The sequence below is a fragment of the Anoplopoma fimbria genome, chromosome 7 (genome assembly GCF_027596085.1).
Source record: "Anoplopoma fimbria isolate UVic2021 breed Golden Eagle Sablefish chromosome 7, Afim_UVic_2022, whole genome shotgun sequence".
In the NCBI taxonomy this organism is placed as follows: Eukaryota; Metazoa; Chordata; class Actinopteri; order Perciformes; family Anoplopomatidae; genus Anoplopoma; species Anoplopoma fimbria.
Genome location: NC_072455.1, coordinates 12,153,879 through 12,169,726, shown reverse-complemented (window position 1 = coordinate 12,169,726; position 15,848 = coordinate 12,153,879). Strand labels below are relative to the sequence as shown.

The window sequence follows — 15,848 nt, the reverse complement described above, 5'->3', positions numbered from 1 at the left end:
AAAACATTCTGGTGATTCATTTTCTGTGCAAATAGTTTTCTCTCCTGTGTTTATGAATAAGGATTGGGGCAAAAAAAAAAGGTTTTGCCAGGATACTTTTTAAAAAAAAATTTCAATAAAGATCTTTCGTGTTTGTTGATGTATTACTTATTTTGGCCATGTGTTATAAATAAGACTAAAAGCATTTATATTTTCTTCCATGCACTTTAAACACAAGGGACATATATTGTGTGTTATCACGTTATGTAAATCAAAATTCACCCGGAAGAAAACATTTTTCAATATAGTTCTATTCAGAACACAGGTAGTGGTGCACTTCAGTCTCTTGTGGCTGAAATAAGGATTACAACAACAACACAAAAACATTTCTGACAAAAACATTTGTTTTAACCTGTTTTAAATTTTTTAAAAAATAACTTTGAACAGGAGAGATAATAATTTAGATCTTCAAAATGGATCACCAGAAGATTTTTTTCTCTTTCCTCTCAGGGCTTCCGTAGTTTTCTGTAGACAAATTTAATAACGTTCCTTACCATAACTCTGCGGCTCTTCTGCAGTTCCACCACAGTGTCATGAGGCAGGTAGACTTTGACAGAGCGGACATAGGAGGCCTCTGGTTGACCACGCTCCTCGTTTTTAGCCACGATCTTGAAGGGAGTTACCTTGGTGGTGTTACACACCTACGGGATTAAAAAAAAACATTTCCATCAACGTGCTATTATGTTTCCTATTATTTCAGAATGACTTACAGCAGGCAAGGCAAAAAAGGAAGTTGAAATAGAAATTTCAAGGTGAAAATCCCCCCGTACCTCCACCAGAGTGTAAGTGCAGGTGCCCATGAACGTGTGCATCACACCATCAAAGGTGTAGTAGTGAGGATCTCCAGCCACGTGACACACTCCTTTACCTGAGGAGGGAAAACAGGAAAAACACATTTGACGAATAAGAGATAATTTACACAACTAGAAATATTCTTATATAATAATATTATTTTGTTGTTGTTGAAAGGTGTAGTGAATGTTTGGTCCTCCAGTCCGTCTCACCTGTAGAGTGGCAGTCCAGCACTCCCTCTACAACTTTACACTCCTGTGCAGGGCTGCACTGCCAGGGTTCGCAGGTGATGTTGTTGTTGCCGTTACACTTACAGCGCTCAGAGCAGTCCATCTCCGTGAACCAAGAGTCTCCCACCTACACAGATAGTGCACATAGATAAATTCGACCCCTGCTCAACCGTGTCTTCTTGCAAAAAAAAACTCTGCCCACACTAACCGGTCTATAGTGTCCGTCCCCGTCGGTGCATCCACACTCGCTGAGTGGGACACACTTGTCTCCGCTGAGGACGAGTCCAGGGTTACAGACGCATCCCTCCACACAGGGACGGTTGCAGGAGCCGCTGGCGCCCGTGGGGTCCTGACAGCTGGGCTGGGCACAGGCAGGGCCGCACGGGTTGTAATGGCTGCCAGGGGGGCACTTCAGAGCTGGAGGGAGGGAGGACAGATGGGCTTGAAGGACCTTTTGTAAAATGAAAGTTTTCTCACCATAGCAACTCTAAATGTTGCCAAAGATTTCCTGACTGATAGATCCTGTGTCAGTGTGTCACAATACAAAATATCAAGAGGCAGGATATCCAGACAATATATGTAGCGTCAAACTCAAACCTTGCTGTTAAAGTTGAAAATGTACAAAAAAATATGCATATTCTTTGAGATTAAAGTGACAGATTAACAAAAGAAAATAAATTGAGAAAAAAATTGAATATTCTCTCAGGTCATAAAGTCATACATTTGAAAGTGAGGACAGCCTCTGGGACAGGCCAAGGTCCTGAAATATACATTTAAGTGTTTTCCATCTTGTTTTTTTCTGTGTTCTTTTATGAACATAAATACATTCTGACATATTTTGCACTCTGCAGCTCATGATAAAGCAGTACTTAACGGCGACGTCTGATATATAAATAAATAATAATAAATCTCATAGAATTTCTGATTCTTTTTTTTCCACACATTTTACATTTTTTACTTGTTAATTAAGTTTTTCTCTTCATATTACACCCCTATCCCGGCTCCGTATTTGTATTTTTATTTCACCTACAATGGTCCTAATATGCCGTCCTCGGTCACTTTGGCAAATACATGAACTGTAACTGTGGTTTTGGTAATAAACTTGGTAGTTATGACATGACACACTCCTAAAGGTCCTCTTTGTCCTCCACACACACACGCAGACTTACGACAGAAGGTGTTGTTCCTCCATGCGATGGGGACTCCAGCAGCAGCACACATGTCAGCGTAGCTCTCTATGGCCTGGCACAGAGCCACAGTCTGACCTCCAGTGGCACACATGTCGTACACGCAGTTTCCAAAGTACGGCTCCGGGGAAACGACGGAGTGGCAGGGCTTAAAGAGACCTGAAGACCAGACGCAAGGAGACAAACTCAATTTACTCAATGACCCTTTTCTCCATGGCATCGGTCTATTGTGTGTGTGTGTGTCTGTGTGTGTGTGTCGGTGTCATACCACTGGGATCCGTGATCATGCCGCAGTTGGTGGGCTTCTTGGCCTCTTCCTCCACGTCTTTATCACAGTTCTCCTGTTCTCCACCGTTGGTGCAGCTGGAGAAGAGGCGGAGGATTTATCAGAATGGAGTAAAGTGATGATTTTTGTAGTAAAATACATATTTTTGTATTCTGTGATGTGACTCACTCAGGCCGCGGGTCAGGAACCTGCCAGCTGTCCCCCAGTTCATTGGTGTTGGCAGCTGGTGTGTTGTCCGGCTTTAAGTTGTCGTCTTTGGAGTTTCCATTGAAATTTCCTGTCGGGAAAACAAACATTATTGGTTGCCTCTGTGATAGTATTTTTGTTGGCCTGGTAGTTTTGGGTCGGAAGTAGCTGACATGACGGCATAGACAATACTTGGATTGGAATCCGTTGTTGTTAAACAACGCTCCTGGTTGAGTTTAAAGTTTCAGGTATGATTTTATTACTAATAGCCTAAAGCGGGACATGACTGGTTCTTACCACACATGCCACAGAGCAGGTCGTTGTAGGAGGTTGGCACGGTGAGGTCGGCGTGGTGGTTGCCGTCAAAACGCACCCTCAGGCCGAAGGGCGCCTCCAGGACAACGAACTTGCCGCTCAGGTAGATCTTGACTCCGCCGACAGAGGTGACAGGTGGGACTACCACCGTCCCGTTGACCTGGAGGACACATAGATGTTTATTCTGATGCTGAGCAGAGATAGTGGAGCCACTAGGAGTACATATTGTGATAAAAGCAACACATTTGGCACACATGTAGGTTTATTCATTTTTCGAACATAATCCGAACCATATATTATATTCATATATGTTCAGTTTCGATCCACAATTTCCCCGTGGTCATGCCCCCAACCCCCCAATCTAACCACTGAAATGCTCATCATTCCCCAGACTCCAAGATGATTTCTCAAAGGACATTCACATTTATAGAAGACTAAGAAAAGCTGGTGTTGTAAAGGAACCAGCTGTCTCCGTCAGAGAACATACCTGGACCGTGCGGCCCTTGCCGAGGATGACGGTCACCCCGTTCACGTTGACCACCACCGCCCTGACGTAGGAGACCTTCTTATTACTTCCCCTGTGTTCGTTCTGTGTGTCCACGGTGAAGTATGGCAAGCCGGAGGAGACGTTGCAGGGTTTGGACAGTGTGTAGGAGCAGGCTCCCATGTAATTGTGGGTTTTCTTGTCAAAGGTGGTGTAGTGGGGATCGCCAGATACTGAGCAGATTCCATTTCCTGAACAAGAGATTATTATTTTAATCTAATATCCGACCTCAAAATCCAGTGCTGGATTACGACCGAGTTCTTGGGAACATCCCACAGTATGGAGTCTGCTGGAGCAAAACCTACATCAAGGTTTACAGTGTAGTTATTTGATTAAGACACTTTAATTTAGGAAAATATCAGCTGAGATAATGAGGCTAGACTTTGAAACAAGACCAATTCAGAAAAATGCAGTGGGAAGTTGCCCATTGGTTATTTGACTGAATTTGTCGCAAAAAAGAAATTTGAATTAGACGTGTTTCCAATCAACTGGTAAAGAGCGGATACACTACGGTGCCCAGGCCCTCCATGTTTCATGCTGACTAGAGACGAAGACATGCATTTACCACAACAGTGGAAACAGCTGATAGGTCATGTGAGTGAAATGTTTGCTACATCGGAATTCTTTGGCAACGGTGTTTCCATCAACTCCTTTTCGACAAAAAACACCTCAAAAGAGCGTAAAACTGAGGAGGTAAATCTGATCACAGTCATATTGTGGGGACACGCCTTTTTGGAAGGGACAATTGCATGCCCCAATAACATAAATCATTTCATTTTATGGTAAAGACTTGGTTTATGGTAAAGGGATAATAGTTCATCTCCAGGAAATTAATGTCATGTCCCTAAAAGTAACGAAAACATGACTGTGTGTGTTTGTGTGTGTTTAACATACCCAAAGGACGACATTCGTATTCTCCATCCTGCAGCTGGCAGCTCTCAGTGGTTGGTTTACAGCTGCTGTTGTGACACTGGATCAAACCTCCACTGTGACACACACACTTCTGCTCACAGCCCTCCAAGTACCAGTTTTCTTCCACCTGACACACACACACACACACACACACACACACACACACACACACACACACACACACACACACACACACACACACACACACACACACACACACACACACACACACACACACACAAATATGCACATTATACATATCTGGCACACCCAATCAGGAATGTATCACTACTTTTGTTTCCATTCACATATTCTCCACAATTGTGCATCTATGCTTTGACTGAATACAGTAGAGTCAGGCACTGTGACTTTGTGATTTAGGTCCCATGGACGTAGTTTCCACTCACAGGGTGGTAAGTCCCGCTGGTGTCCACACAGCCACAGTCCTTCAGCGACACACACTTGTCGTTGCTGAGGATGAAGCCCGGGTTACACTCGCAACCCTCCACGCACATATTCTCGCAGCCGGGTGGCCCGACCACGCCGAGACACGTCTCTGGACAGGAACTGGCACACAGAGTGTAGGAGCTGTTGGGAGGACAGGCCAGGGCTGCGTGGAGGGACAGAGGGAGGGATGGATGCAGGATGGAGGATTAAAAGATGAATGTTAGGATGGTGGATGTTGAAGCGTTCTATTCTCCAATAACACCTGGTTGCGTTTACCTACTGACATAAAGCCAACATATCTACTTTTTTTAAGGGCACAATGAGGAGGATTTGTCGGTTGTGGTTTGTTAACACAACATTCAAATTTGGCTCCTCCTCCCCAGCCGGTGAAAGCCAACCACAGATTCACATGTTTTGTCCGCTTGGTGTTTTGCATCGCTATATTTGTATTTTTTTCAGCGCTGTGTCCGCCATTGTTACAACTTCCTCTGGGCTGCGTGATTACGATCTGACACCTGGTCGCTACGTTTTATAGTGGTTGATGCCCAAAAGCATCCCGAACATGGCAAATTAAGAAAATCTTTGGATAAATAGTCAGGTTTGTACTGGACTAACAATGTGGGCAAACATTTTTGATAATCAATTCAATTTAAATTAGCTGCTTTATTTTCTCTATGATAGTAAATTGAAAATGTGGGGGTTTTGAAGTGTGAATATTTCAACTCTAAATGTATTTAAAGAGAGAATAATCATCAGATTAATCAGTAAACAAAGTAGTCGCGGCCCTTGTTTGAATCTCTTTCAATGTAAAAATTGAGGTGTTGTTATGCTGTAATGCTAACAATGCCACGCTTACATGCTAATGTGATGTTTAGCATGCATCAAAGTTGAAATAAAGATGTGATGATTCAACTTGATGTGAAAAGTCAGGGGATCACAAAAGGTACAAAGAAGGGAGCCAAAGAGGAACATGACTGTCTGAAGGAAATTTCATGTCGATCCACTGAACAGGTGTCGAGATATTTCCCTCTGGACCAAGCAGCCGAGAAGACAAAGGACAGAATGCTGAAGACTTACGACAGAAGCTCGGAGACCTCCACTGGTGGACCTTGGCTCCGGCGCTCTGGCAGGCGTCGGTGTAGGCCTGGAGCTGGTCACACAGGACGTGTTGCTGGCCGTTAAACTGACACATGTCATACACACAGCTCTGGAAGAACGGAGTGGGATTCACCACACTGATACACTCCCTGAAAGCAGAGGAAAAACACTCAGATGGTCCAGCAAAACTCAACCGATGACACGCTGCTGATTTCATCTTTTACCACATACTCCTTGGCAAGGAAAGAAACAAAACTTAAACCAGATTTATAGTTTTGCAATGAAGGGAAACAATAAAATACATATAAAAATAAAATATATAAATGTGGGTGTGTGCTTTGGGTTTGAGTCCAATGCTGTCCATGTGATGTTACCAGACTGAGTTATAACTGTAATCTGAAATAGATAAATGAGATAGACAATCTTTGTGAAGATACCACTATCTGTAACCACTGGTCACCCCCTTTGAAAATAAATCACCCACGCTCTCTGCAGTTGTGAAGCAGGTATCATCATTGAACCAATACACGGTCATTGGAAATATTACATATGATGACGAACTTTACCAAAATAATTCAATAACAGAAGCCCGATTTACAAACTGGATGAGTTTACCATGTAGGGCATTTACCATGTAGGAACAAGATACACTGCTGAGATGCATTATGGGACATGTAGGTTGTTACAGTTGGTGTTTAGCCCGTAATTAGGACTTAAAGTGACACCTCAAAACAAAAACAAAAAACTTTTCCTCTTACTTGTCAATTTATTTATCATTCTAGATCATTTTTGGTGTGAGTAGCCGAGTGTTGGAGATATCGGCCGTAGAGATGTCTGCCTTCGCTCCAATATAACAAAACTGGGCGGAGTTACATTTAAAAATACATTTGAAAAACACAACAGCAATGTTACTTTCCAGAAATCATGATTACTCAAGATAATCCGCAGACCTTGTTGTGAGCAGTTACATGAAGGAACAATTTTATTTCTAATGAACATCAATTTATGGACAAGGGACTCGTGACAGCGCGAGAGACATTAATGGCGTCCTCCGCGTTGAGCTGTAATGTTAGCTAGGTGCTAAGTGAGCTAGCAGTGTTGATTGTAGATGCACACTATCAGCTGTACCTCAGTGGTGTGATGGTTGTAGTTCAATAGAGCTCCATGTTTGAGCCAGTAGGGGAAAAAAAGCTGCTCTCTCACCTAAAGGGTCCAGCAGTGTCTTTGATTTTGCCACATTTGTCCGGTTTCACCACCTCGGCCTCAAGCTTGGGGTCACAGTCCGGGTCGGGCTTAGTGCCTGGGCTGCACCTGATCAATGCAAACAAAACAACAGGGTCAAGTACCTTATTGCTTATCCATCCATCCATCCATCAATCCATCCATTTTCCGTAACCTGCTTATCTAGTTAAGGGTCGCAGGGGTCTCAGCTGTCAATGGGCGAAGGCAGGGTACACCTCCGAAATCATTTATATTCTCAAAATAATCATTCTGTGAATAGTAATAGTAATGTTTTTTCTAATAAAAATAATAATGTTCATGTAAAAAATATATTTTATTTGAGTTCAACTGAAAGCATGTACAGATTAGAGCGTCAAGTCACATGTAGTTTAGTCACATTCTCGGACTACATGTGACTTTCCAGGGAAGTTCAAAGGAAATCCTTTGATTCTTAGCAAACAAATGCGTGTAAACTCACGAGTCATCCTCATCCTCTTCCGTTTGCCAGCTGTTCCCGAAGTCGTTGACATTTCCCACCAGAGCGCCATCTGGTTTGGTGAAGTCGTTGCCAGGGTTGCCGTCGTAGTCACCGCATAGGCCGCACATCTGGTCGTAGTAGGAGCTGAGGGGGACGAAGACAAGGAGAAAACGGGATTAAGAGATGACGAGGGATGTCTTAAGAAGAATTTAGAAGGTCAACCAGTGTTTGGCCCTTTAATGGAATCTGAGAAACAAAGAGACAAAACACAGAAATCTCTTCATATGATACCATAAGCCGGGATATCATCAATAGAAGATATATAAGCAAAGTATTAAGAATGTTGGAGGATTTATGAAAAATAGCTGATCTGTGTGACCTTTGAACTACAGCTTGGTTACAGCTGAGTTCTTAGGCAGTTTTCATGACATACATATCGAGATTAAACTATGACCCTCTGCAGTTTATAGCATTATTTGCTGCACACAGCCCATAAACTTCTGTCTTTAAGGATGTGCCTCGACTGCTTCACGTGTCTACCAACTTGTAGTGTTCATCATTTCAGCAGCAGCTGTGTGGACTGAGAACGGATCCACAGATTCATAAAATGAAGAATTATGCACATGTTTCATCAAAAGCACTGTGGAAATACATATGTTTCCTAATTTTGTGTGATTCCAAAGACATGGAGAACGCAGTTCTGATATTTCTCACTGCCAACTCGTCAAATGCCGACACTTGGTCAGTGGTCCTCGGCGTCTGAGGAACCCTTTGGGTTCTGTATGAGACATACAAGGCTATTAACTAACTCCAATGTAAACCCATCTGCTTCATTATTAGATGCCAAGAGAAACTGAGGTATTATAAAAAGTATGACATTCCATACAGGGCAGGTGAGAGGGGAGGTTGGATGGGTCAAACAAACACATAACTTTGACACAGGAGACCAATGTTTGTGTCCCGTGTGAAACCAAAAGTCAATGTTGATTTAACAGTAACATTAACCGACTAAGCTTTGGTATTTGACGCGTTGGGAGAGTGAATGTTCTTATAAAATGATGACAGCATTTACATGTGGAAAAATGCCACATGAACGCAAGCAACCAAGGGGAGCGGGGTCATCCTCTGGCAGGGCGTTACCAACCTGGGGACTGAGATCTGGGCGTAATGGTTTCCATCCCAGCGCACCCGAAGGCCGAAGGTCGTCTGCAGGGTGATGTACTGACCGGCGAGACTGAGAGACATGAGTGGAGAGGGGGAGTGGGGGAGGGCCACTCGCTGTCCGTTCACCTGCCGGACGGGGGAGGCAAAAAAGACAACGTGAAGACAACAGGTAAAATAAATATTCAAGCTTTTCACATTTGACACGTGAGTAAAAAAAAAAACCAGCACACAGGGATTTAGATCTTTGTGAAAACTTGTGGACGGATCAAACAGATAAGCACAGGAGAAGATGAAACGAGTGTGGACAGATTTCTGGGATTATGGCATTAAAAGAGATAAAAGTCAGGGATAAGATAAAATAAAAAGGCAAAGAGAACAAAGGACGGGCTTGTAATTTCACAGAACCAGAAGATTAAGATACAGAGAGAGTGATGCAGCTGGTGCGTGTGCAGCACATGTGTGTACACATGTCTTGCCAAGTGGGCCTCCTGTGATACTGACAGGTTGTAAAAGTAGATTTATAGACACAGAATCCATCGTATGCTGGTGTAAATGTTGCCCCCACTGACCAGGGTCCTTCTGGCCTTCATCAGGGTCACGGTGATCCCGTTCACAGTGACGTAGAGCTTCCTCAGGTAGGACACACCCGTCACCCCCCTCTCCTCATTCTTTCCCTCCACTGAGAACCAAGGACCTGCACGGGGTGTGTACAAATACTTCATGTCAAACACAGACTAATGAGCGCTATGGTCATTTGAATGTATCATGTAGTTGTAGTGCCACCTCCTGGTGTTTGGACATCTGATTTTGGAGGACCACTTGAAATTAATACATGCATCTTAATGTGGTTGGACAATGCTTTTTAAGAGCTGCAGCAAGTTGAACATGTTGCAATGATTACAGACAATTATTGAAATACATAAAATGAAATTTAAAAAAAATCAGGAAATGAAATACACCTCTAAATGTCTGAACCTACCAGTGCTGTTCCTGCAGGTTCTGGCCAGTGTGTAGGTACAGGTTCCCATGAAGCTGTAGAACTTCTTGTCAAACGTGTTGTAGTGCGGATCTCCGGACACTACGCAGTCCTGAGAGCCTGAGAGAGAGAGAGAGACAAGCGGCAGACATCAGAATTCAACGCAGCCAGAGCAACTCACCATTTTAAGAAGAAGAAGAAGAAGACTGGTTAGTCTGTAAAATTACCAGATTCTGTTCAATCACAAAAATCCAGCATTGGTTTGTTTGTTCCATGTCTAAACAGCAACTCATTACTCCATCATCCCCAAACTTTCTAACTTTGTTGTTCGGTAATAATCAAACTGAGCCCCTATAGGGACCTAGTAGCCCCAAAAACTGTATAAATCATTTACCACATTGTTACCCCCTTATTCCCTAACATTCCACGATGTATTGTTACGTACTGTGGTACAAGTAATTACAGACCGTGATCTAAAGCCCTGCCAGTGATTATTATGTGCCGCAATTAGTGTGCATGTCATAAGATTCATGACGATACAGCATCTTCTGCTGAGCTATAGCAATAGCAGTAGCTGTAGCAATGGGATGTAAATTCATTATTATGCTATTGTAAGTACTTTATGATTCATGATGATTGTATGATTCATACAGAGTTATTTTGGCTGGTGGTGTAAACTTACTTATGGGGAAGCAGCCCAGCTCTCCATCCTTGCTTTTACACTCGTGCATTGGGGGACAATCAGTGGGCATGCAGGTAACGAAGGGAGCGTCACACCTGCACTTCAGCTTACAGTCCTCCACATAGAACTCGTCTCCAGGCTGACACACACACACACACACACACACACACACACACACACACACACACACACACACACACACACACACACACACACACACACACACACACACACACACACATTTAAGCTGGTTTAGCAGGCCACAATAACCTCACAATGCACAAATCTCTCTCTCACACACACACACACACACACACACACACACACACACACACACACACACACACACACACACACACACACACACACACACACACACACACACACATTTCACTGTACCTCATAATACTGGCCGTTGAGGTGTGTGCAGCCACAAGAATTCTTCTTGACACACTTGCCGGCACTCAGGACGTAGCCAGGATCGCACACACAGGACTCGGAACAGGGCCCGCTGCAGGAGGGGGGTTTCCCGGTGCACGTCTCCTGACAGGGGTCTGCACAGGGCTCATAGTGGCTGTTGGGGGGGCAGCTCAGAGCTACAGCAGGTGGGACATGGGAGAGTGAAGTCAGTGATAGTGGTGGGCGTGGAGATATACTGAGACGTTTAATGATTTATAATTACTAGCCAGGGTTACATGCAAAAATATGATGCTTAAATGAATTCAAACATGTAACAATTGTACAAAACGCTATTCATAAAGCAGATTGTAACACTTGGCTTTTAAATTTAATGTAGCCTTTATGTATGTATATTAAAATAGTTAGGTGATGTGAAATTATCCTAGTGCTGATAAAATACTAAATTCCTGCTCAAATTGATAACATATTTTTCCATTCCGAGTCCTTAAAGTGAGAGCCAATCTACATCAGACTGAGAATTTTTGGCCCATTGGGAGTGATTTCCTAGTTTGGGTAGCTTGTCGAATATGAGCCCAGATCCAACTAAAATTACTGCCAACCAGTCAAGTTGTAGTTTACATCCATGTCTGCTCAAAATGTCATCCCTTCCTCATTTTATCCTATGAGACATTTGTGTGAAATTGTCATAATTTGAATATAAAGTCTCAAATTATGGCTGAAATGTGTTTTGTGAGGTCGTAGTGACCTTTGACCACCAAATTATAATCAGTTCAAGCTTGAGTTTGTGCCAAATTTGAAGAAATTCCCTCAATGCGTTCCCAGATATCAAGTTCACAAGAATGGCATGGACCGACAGATAGACAACCCAAAAACATAATGCATGACAATAACCTTACTGAGCCTTGGGAAGAGGCTCCCTAGTTGCTTTAATCTTGCCCCCCCCTACATCCATCGATCCACCTATCATTTTCTCCATCCGTTTTCTTTCACCCAACACTCACGACAGAAGGTTTCATTCCTCCAGGGTCTGATGTTCACACCGCGGTCCTGGCATTCGTTGACGTATGCCTCTATGGCTTCGCACAGAATGGGCTTGGCTCCATCCAGCTCACACAGGTCAAAGACACAGTCCCTGAAGTAATTCTGAACAAACACAAACACACAGTTAGTTAAGTTACAATGCCTCAGTCTGTCTCCTCATCGTCAAACAGAAATTGTAATATCTGTCTCCTTATTTCAAAAGGGGGAACTGCTTCCTATTTGCTGTACTCCGTAGGCCTGTGTGTGTGTGTGTGTGTGTGTGTGTGTGTGTGTGTGTGTGTGTGAAGTGGCTTACATTTGGGTTGACTTTGGGGTGGCACACAGCGAAGGGACCCTTTTTGTCCAGCAGGATGCCGCAGTATCCAGAGCTCTCATACAGTTCCTGCTCCCCTTCATCACACTCGGGGATGGTCGTGTTGGGTTTCTTGTTACACCTGTCCACACAGACAGTCAGTTAGAGAACCTCTGTGTGTTGTTGGTTAGTTAGTTTTGGTTGCTAGTAATTCTAACAATGAGGTGATTGATCTATACCTATTTGTTTAGTATGGAGACCCAACTCATTCAATATTAAATACATCAAAACGGCATTAAAAGATAAACAATCATACAACTAAATCCAATGCTACTCACTCTGGATCAGTGTTCCAGCTGTGTCCAAAGTCATTGGCATTGTTGGTCAATGATCCATCTGGTTTACGGAAGTCATCTTTGGAATCCCCATCATAATCTCCACACAGTCCACACAGCTTGTTGTTATAGCTGCAAGGAAAAAAAAGCAACAATTTAGTCCAAGAGTTTGTGACTTGCTTTCATTCCAACCAAATACTAGTGTTTTTGCTGATTACCCGACTTTATTGTCAGCATCACTCCAAAATTTCCATTGAAAATATGTTGTGTAATGTAAAGTCTCACTCTTTGATCACTTTGATGTCCATGAAGTGGTTTCCATCATAACGAACAGTCACACCAAAGTTCATGGACACAGTGTAGTGCTTTCCTGACTTGAACACAGAGACACCAGGGGCCGGAGTCACTGGCAGGTTTATATTGGTCCCGTTCACCTGTGCGGATAAAAGCAAGTGCAAATAAGATAATGATTACTAAGGAAACAGAAACATTCAATGATTAAAAACTTTCTATGACAAGGTGTATTTGCAGAGAATGCACATGGTTTCTCAACAACAGCTCAGGTATTTATGTTGTAGATATTACAATAGTATGATTGTTGTCATCCTGTCATCTTCAAAATTTGGTTCCCATACAACTAAACTTAATTCTCAATTATGTTTCTAGGGAAACATATATTCTCCGGGATAACAGTTTCAGTTTTAAACACATGGTTACCCTGAAGTGAAATACAACAAAACAAAAATGCAACAAAACTACTTGGTTAGGTTTCGTAAAACATTGTTTTGCTTTCAGGTACAGACATAAAGTAGAATTAGTCAACATTCATTTTTGGTTTCAGACAGGAAAATAACCTCCCGGGTACAAGCCCTGTGTTTGTTTACCCCTACCTCCTCCATACAGATCTTCTATGGATAATGATTACAAAACGTATTTGTGATACGTCTAAAACAAATATAATCTGGGAGAAAAAAAATCTTTCCCCACGGAATGTGATTGACAACGCAGTTTGGTTTAATGGGATTGCAAGTTTGAGGAGACCAGGCTGCACCCTGCCTTACAGTCTGCTAAAAAACGTAGTTAGTTTCATCCCCTCATTTATTACCTGTACAGTGCCACCTTTGAGGATGGAGATCTTCACCGTGTGTACAAACACATGCACGGCCTTCACATAGGAGATGGTGGGACTGTTAAAACGATGTTCATTGTCCGCATGGACCTCAAAGTGTGGCAGAGTTGTTTCATTGCAGGGTCGAGACATCAAATAGCTGCAGTTGCCCATGAAGTTGTATTTTCGTTTGTCAAAGGTGGTGTAGTGGGGATCACCAGTCGCTATGCATGATGATGTACCTAAGGTATAAGAAACTGTATGTTAGCAGTTATTTTGTTAATGTTAAAAAGTAATTAAAAAGTAGCACAAGAAGAGAATGTCAGCTACACAGAAAAATCAAAAGTTTTCTAACATTAGTCAAAATAATCCAGTTTACAAACACAAGAACTTGTATATCTGAAGCAGCACATTTTTTTAAATTTGACTGACTTTACGCCTTTGTGTGTGGCTGTGGGGAAAAGTTGAAACACTTCTGCCTTCGGATGTGGTGGGACAACTGCTAGTACTAGTTCCTGTACCAATTATTTGACAGTTCACCAGATATTATTACCTTTAGGATAGCAGCCTGCAACACCATTGACATTGCGACACTCTTCAGTGGGGTCACACGCATTGTCAACACATTCCAGAGTGTAGTTCCCTGCACAGCGACACAGCTTTAAGCAGCCATCTCCAAATACAATCTCGCCAGGCTAAAACAGAATTGAACGAAGGATCAACCGTGAGATTTAACATTATATATTTTTACTAAACAGGAATGTATGCATATGGGGATACTAACAAGGACATCTGACCTCATAATAGTTATTCTGGTCATCCAGACAGCCACATTTCTCCAATGGGACACAGCGCCGTCCCTTGAAGACAAACCCTGGTTTGCAGAAACAGCCACTGATACAGGATCCAGAACAGTTGGTGGAAGGTTCCATACAGGTGGGGATACAAGCTGGACCACATTCTATATACTCTGCATCAGGAGGGCATGGTTCTATACAGCAGAACAAAAAATAAATTAGTAGATGGTCAAATTAAATGTAAGAAAGAATTGAATGAAGTATTATTGTAAAACAAAAACAAAAAGGTCATACTTGGTGGCTTTGTTGTAGTTGGTCTAGGAGTAGTTGGTCTAGGAGTTGTTGGTTTAGGTGTAGTTGGTTTGGGAGTTGATGGCTTTGGTGTGGTTGGTCCAGGAGTTGTTGGTTTAGGTGTTGTCGGGCCTGGAGTTGATGGTTTAGGTGTAGATGGTCCAGGAGTTGTTGGTTTAGGTGTAGTCGGGCCAGGAGTTGATGGTTTAGGTGTCGACGGACCAGGAGTTGTTGGTTTAGGTGTAGTAGGGCCTGGAGTTGATGGTTTAGGTGTAGATGGTCCAGGAGTTGTTGGTTTAGGTGTAGTCGGGCCTGGAGTTGATGGTTTAGGTGTTGATGGACCGGGAGTTGTTGGTTTAGGTGTAGTCGGGCCTGGAGTTGATGGTTTAGGTGTAGATGGTCCAGGAGTTGTTGGTTTAGGTGTAGTCGGGCCTGGAGTTGATGGTTTAGGTGTTGATGGACCGGGAGTTGTTGGTTTAGGTGTAGTCGGGCCTGGAGTTGATGGTTTCGGTGTTGATGGACCGGGAGATGTTGGTTTAGGTGTAGTCGGGCCTGGAGTTGTTGGTTTAGGTGTAGTTGGGCCTGGAGTTGATGGTTTTGGTGTTGACGGACCAGGAGTTGTTGGTTTAGGTGTAGTTGGGCCTGGAGTTGATGGTTTTGGTGTTGACGGACCAGGAGTTGTTGGTTTAGGTGTAGTCGGGCCTGGAGTTGTTGGTTTAGGTGTAGATGGTCCAGGAGTTGTTGGTTTAGGTGTAGTTGGGCCTGGAGTTGATGGTTTTGGTGTTGACGGACCAGGAGTTGTTGGTTTAGGTGTAGTCGGGCCTGGAGTTGATGGATTAGGTGTGGATGCACCTGGAGTTGTTGGTTTAGGTGTAGTCGGCCCTGGAGTTGATGGCTTTGGTGTGGTTGGACCTGGAGTTGTTACCGGTGGTAGAGGAGTTGTTGGCTGAGCTATATATGAAAAATAAATAGTTTCTTATAAAAACACCTGTCATGGACATAACATT

At 43.1% G+C, this 15,848-nt stretch overlaps 1 protein-coding gene across 1 annotated transcript in view; it reads right to left on the bottom strand.

The window, feature by feature from the left end:
• zanl (zonadhesin, like) overlaps positions 1 to 15,848 on the bottom strand; it is a 30,469-nt gene that overhangs the window by 8,516 nt on the left and 6,105 nt on the right. The window contains exons 10-36 of the mRNA XM_054601072.1: positions 14,845 to 15,792; positions 14,551 to 14,744; positions 14,307 to 14,448; positions 13,751 to 13,995; positions 12,931 to 13,079; positions 12,649 to 12,777; positions 12,314 to 12,452; positions 11,979 to 12,120; positions 10,957 to 11,153; positions 10,558 to 10,696; positions 9,879 to 9,995; positions 9,469 to 9,593; positions 8,880 to 9,025; positions 7,736 to 7,879; positions 7,240 to 7,347; positions 6,016 to 6,185; positions 4,899 to 5,101; positions 4,474 to 4,618; positions 3,523 to 3,770; positions 3,018 to 3,195; positions 2,703 to 2,811; positions 2,517 to 2,611; positions 2,231 to 2,407; positions 1,270 to 1,478; positions 1,044 to 1,188; positions 810 to 907; positions 534 to 680 (exon numbers count right to left, since the gene is read on the bottom strand). Of these exons, the coding sequence (XP_054457047.1) occupies positions 534 to 680; positions 810 to 907; positions 1,044 to 1,188; positions 1,270 to 1,478; positions 2,231 to 2,407; positions 2,517 to 2,611; positions 2,703 to 2,811; positions 3,018 to 3,195; positions 3,523 to 3,770; positions 4,474 to 4,618; positions 4,899 to 5,101; positions 6,016 to 6,185; positions 7,240 to 7,347; positions 7,736 to 7,879; positions 8,880 to 9,025; positions 9,469 to 9,593; positions 9,879 to 9,995; positions 10,558 to 10,696; positions 10,957 to 11,153; positions 11,979 to 12,120; positions 12,314 to 12,452; positions 12,649 to 12,777; positions 12,931 to 13,079; positions 13,751 to 13,995; positions 14,307 to 14,448; positions 14,551 to 14,744; positions 14,845 to 15,792 (4,988 nt within the window). The remainder of the gene's footprint in view (positions 1 to 533; positions 681 to 809; positions 908 to 1,043; positions 1,189 to 1,269; positions 1,479 to 2,230; positions 2,408 to 2,516; positions 2,612 to 2,702; positions 2,812 to 3,017; positions 3,196 to 3,522; positions 3,771 to 4,473; positions 4,619 to 4,898; positions 5,102 to 6,015; positions 6,186 to 7,239; positions 7,348 to 7,735; positions 7,880 to 8,879; positions 9,026 to 9,468; positions 9,594 to 9,878; positions 9,996 to 10,557; positions 10,697 to 10,956; positions 11,154 to 11,978; positions 12,121 to 12,313; positions 12,453 to 12,648; positions 12,778 to 12,930; positions 13,080 to 13,750; positions 13,996 to 14,306; positions 14,449 to 14,550; positions 14,745 to 14,844; positions 15,793 to 15,848) is intronic.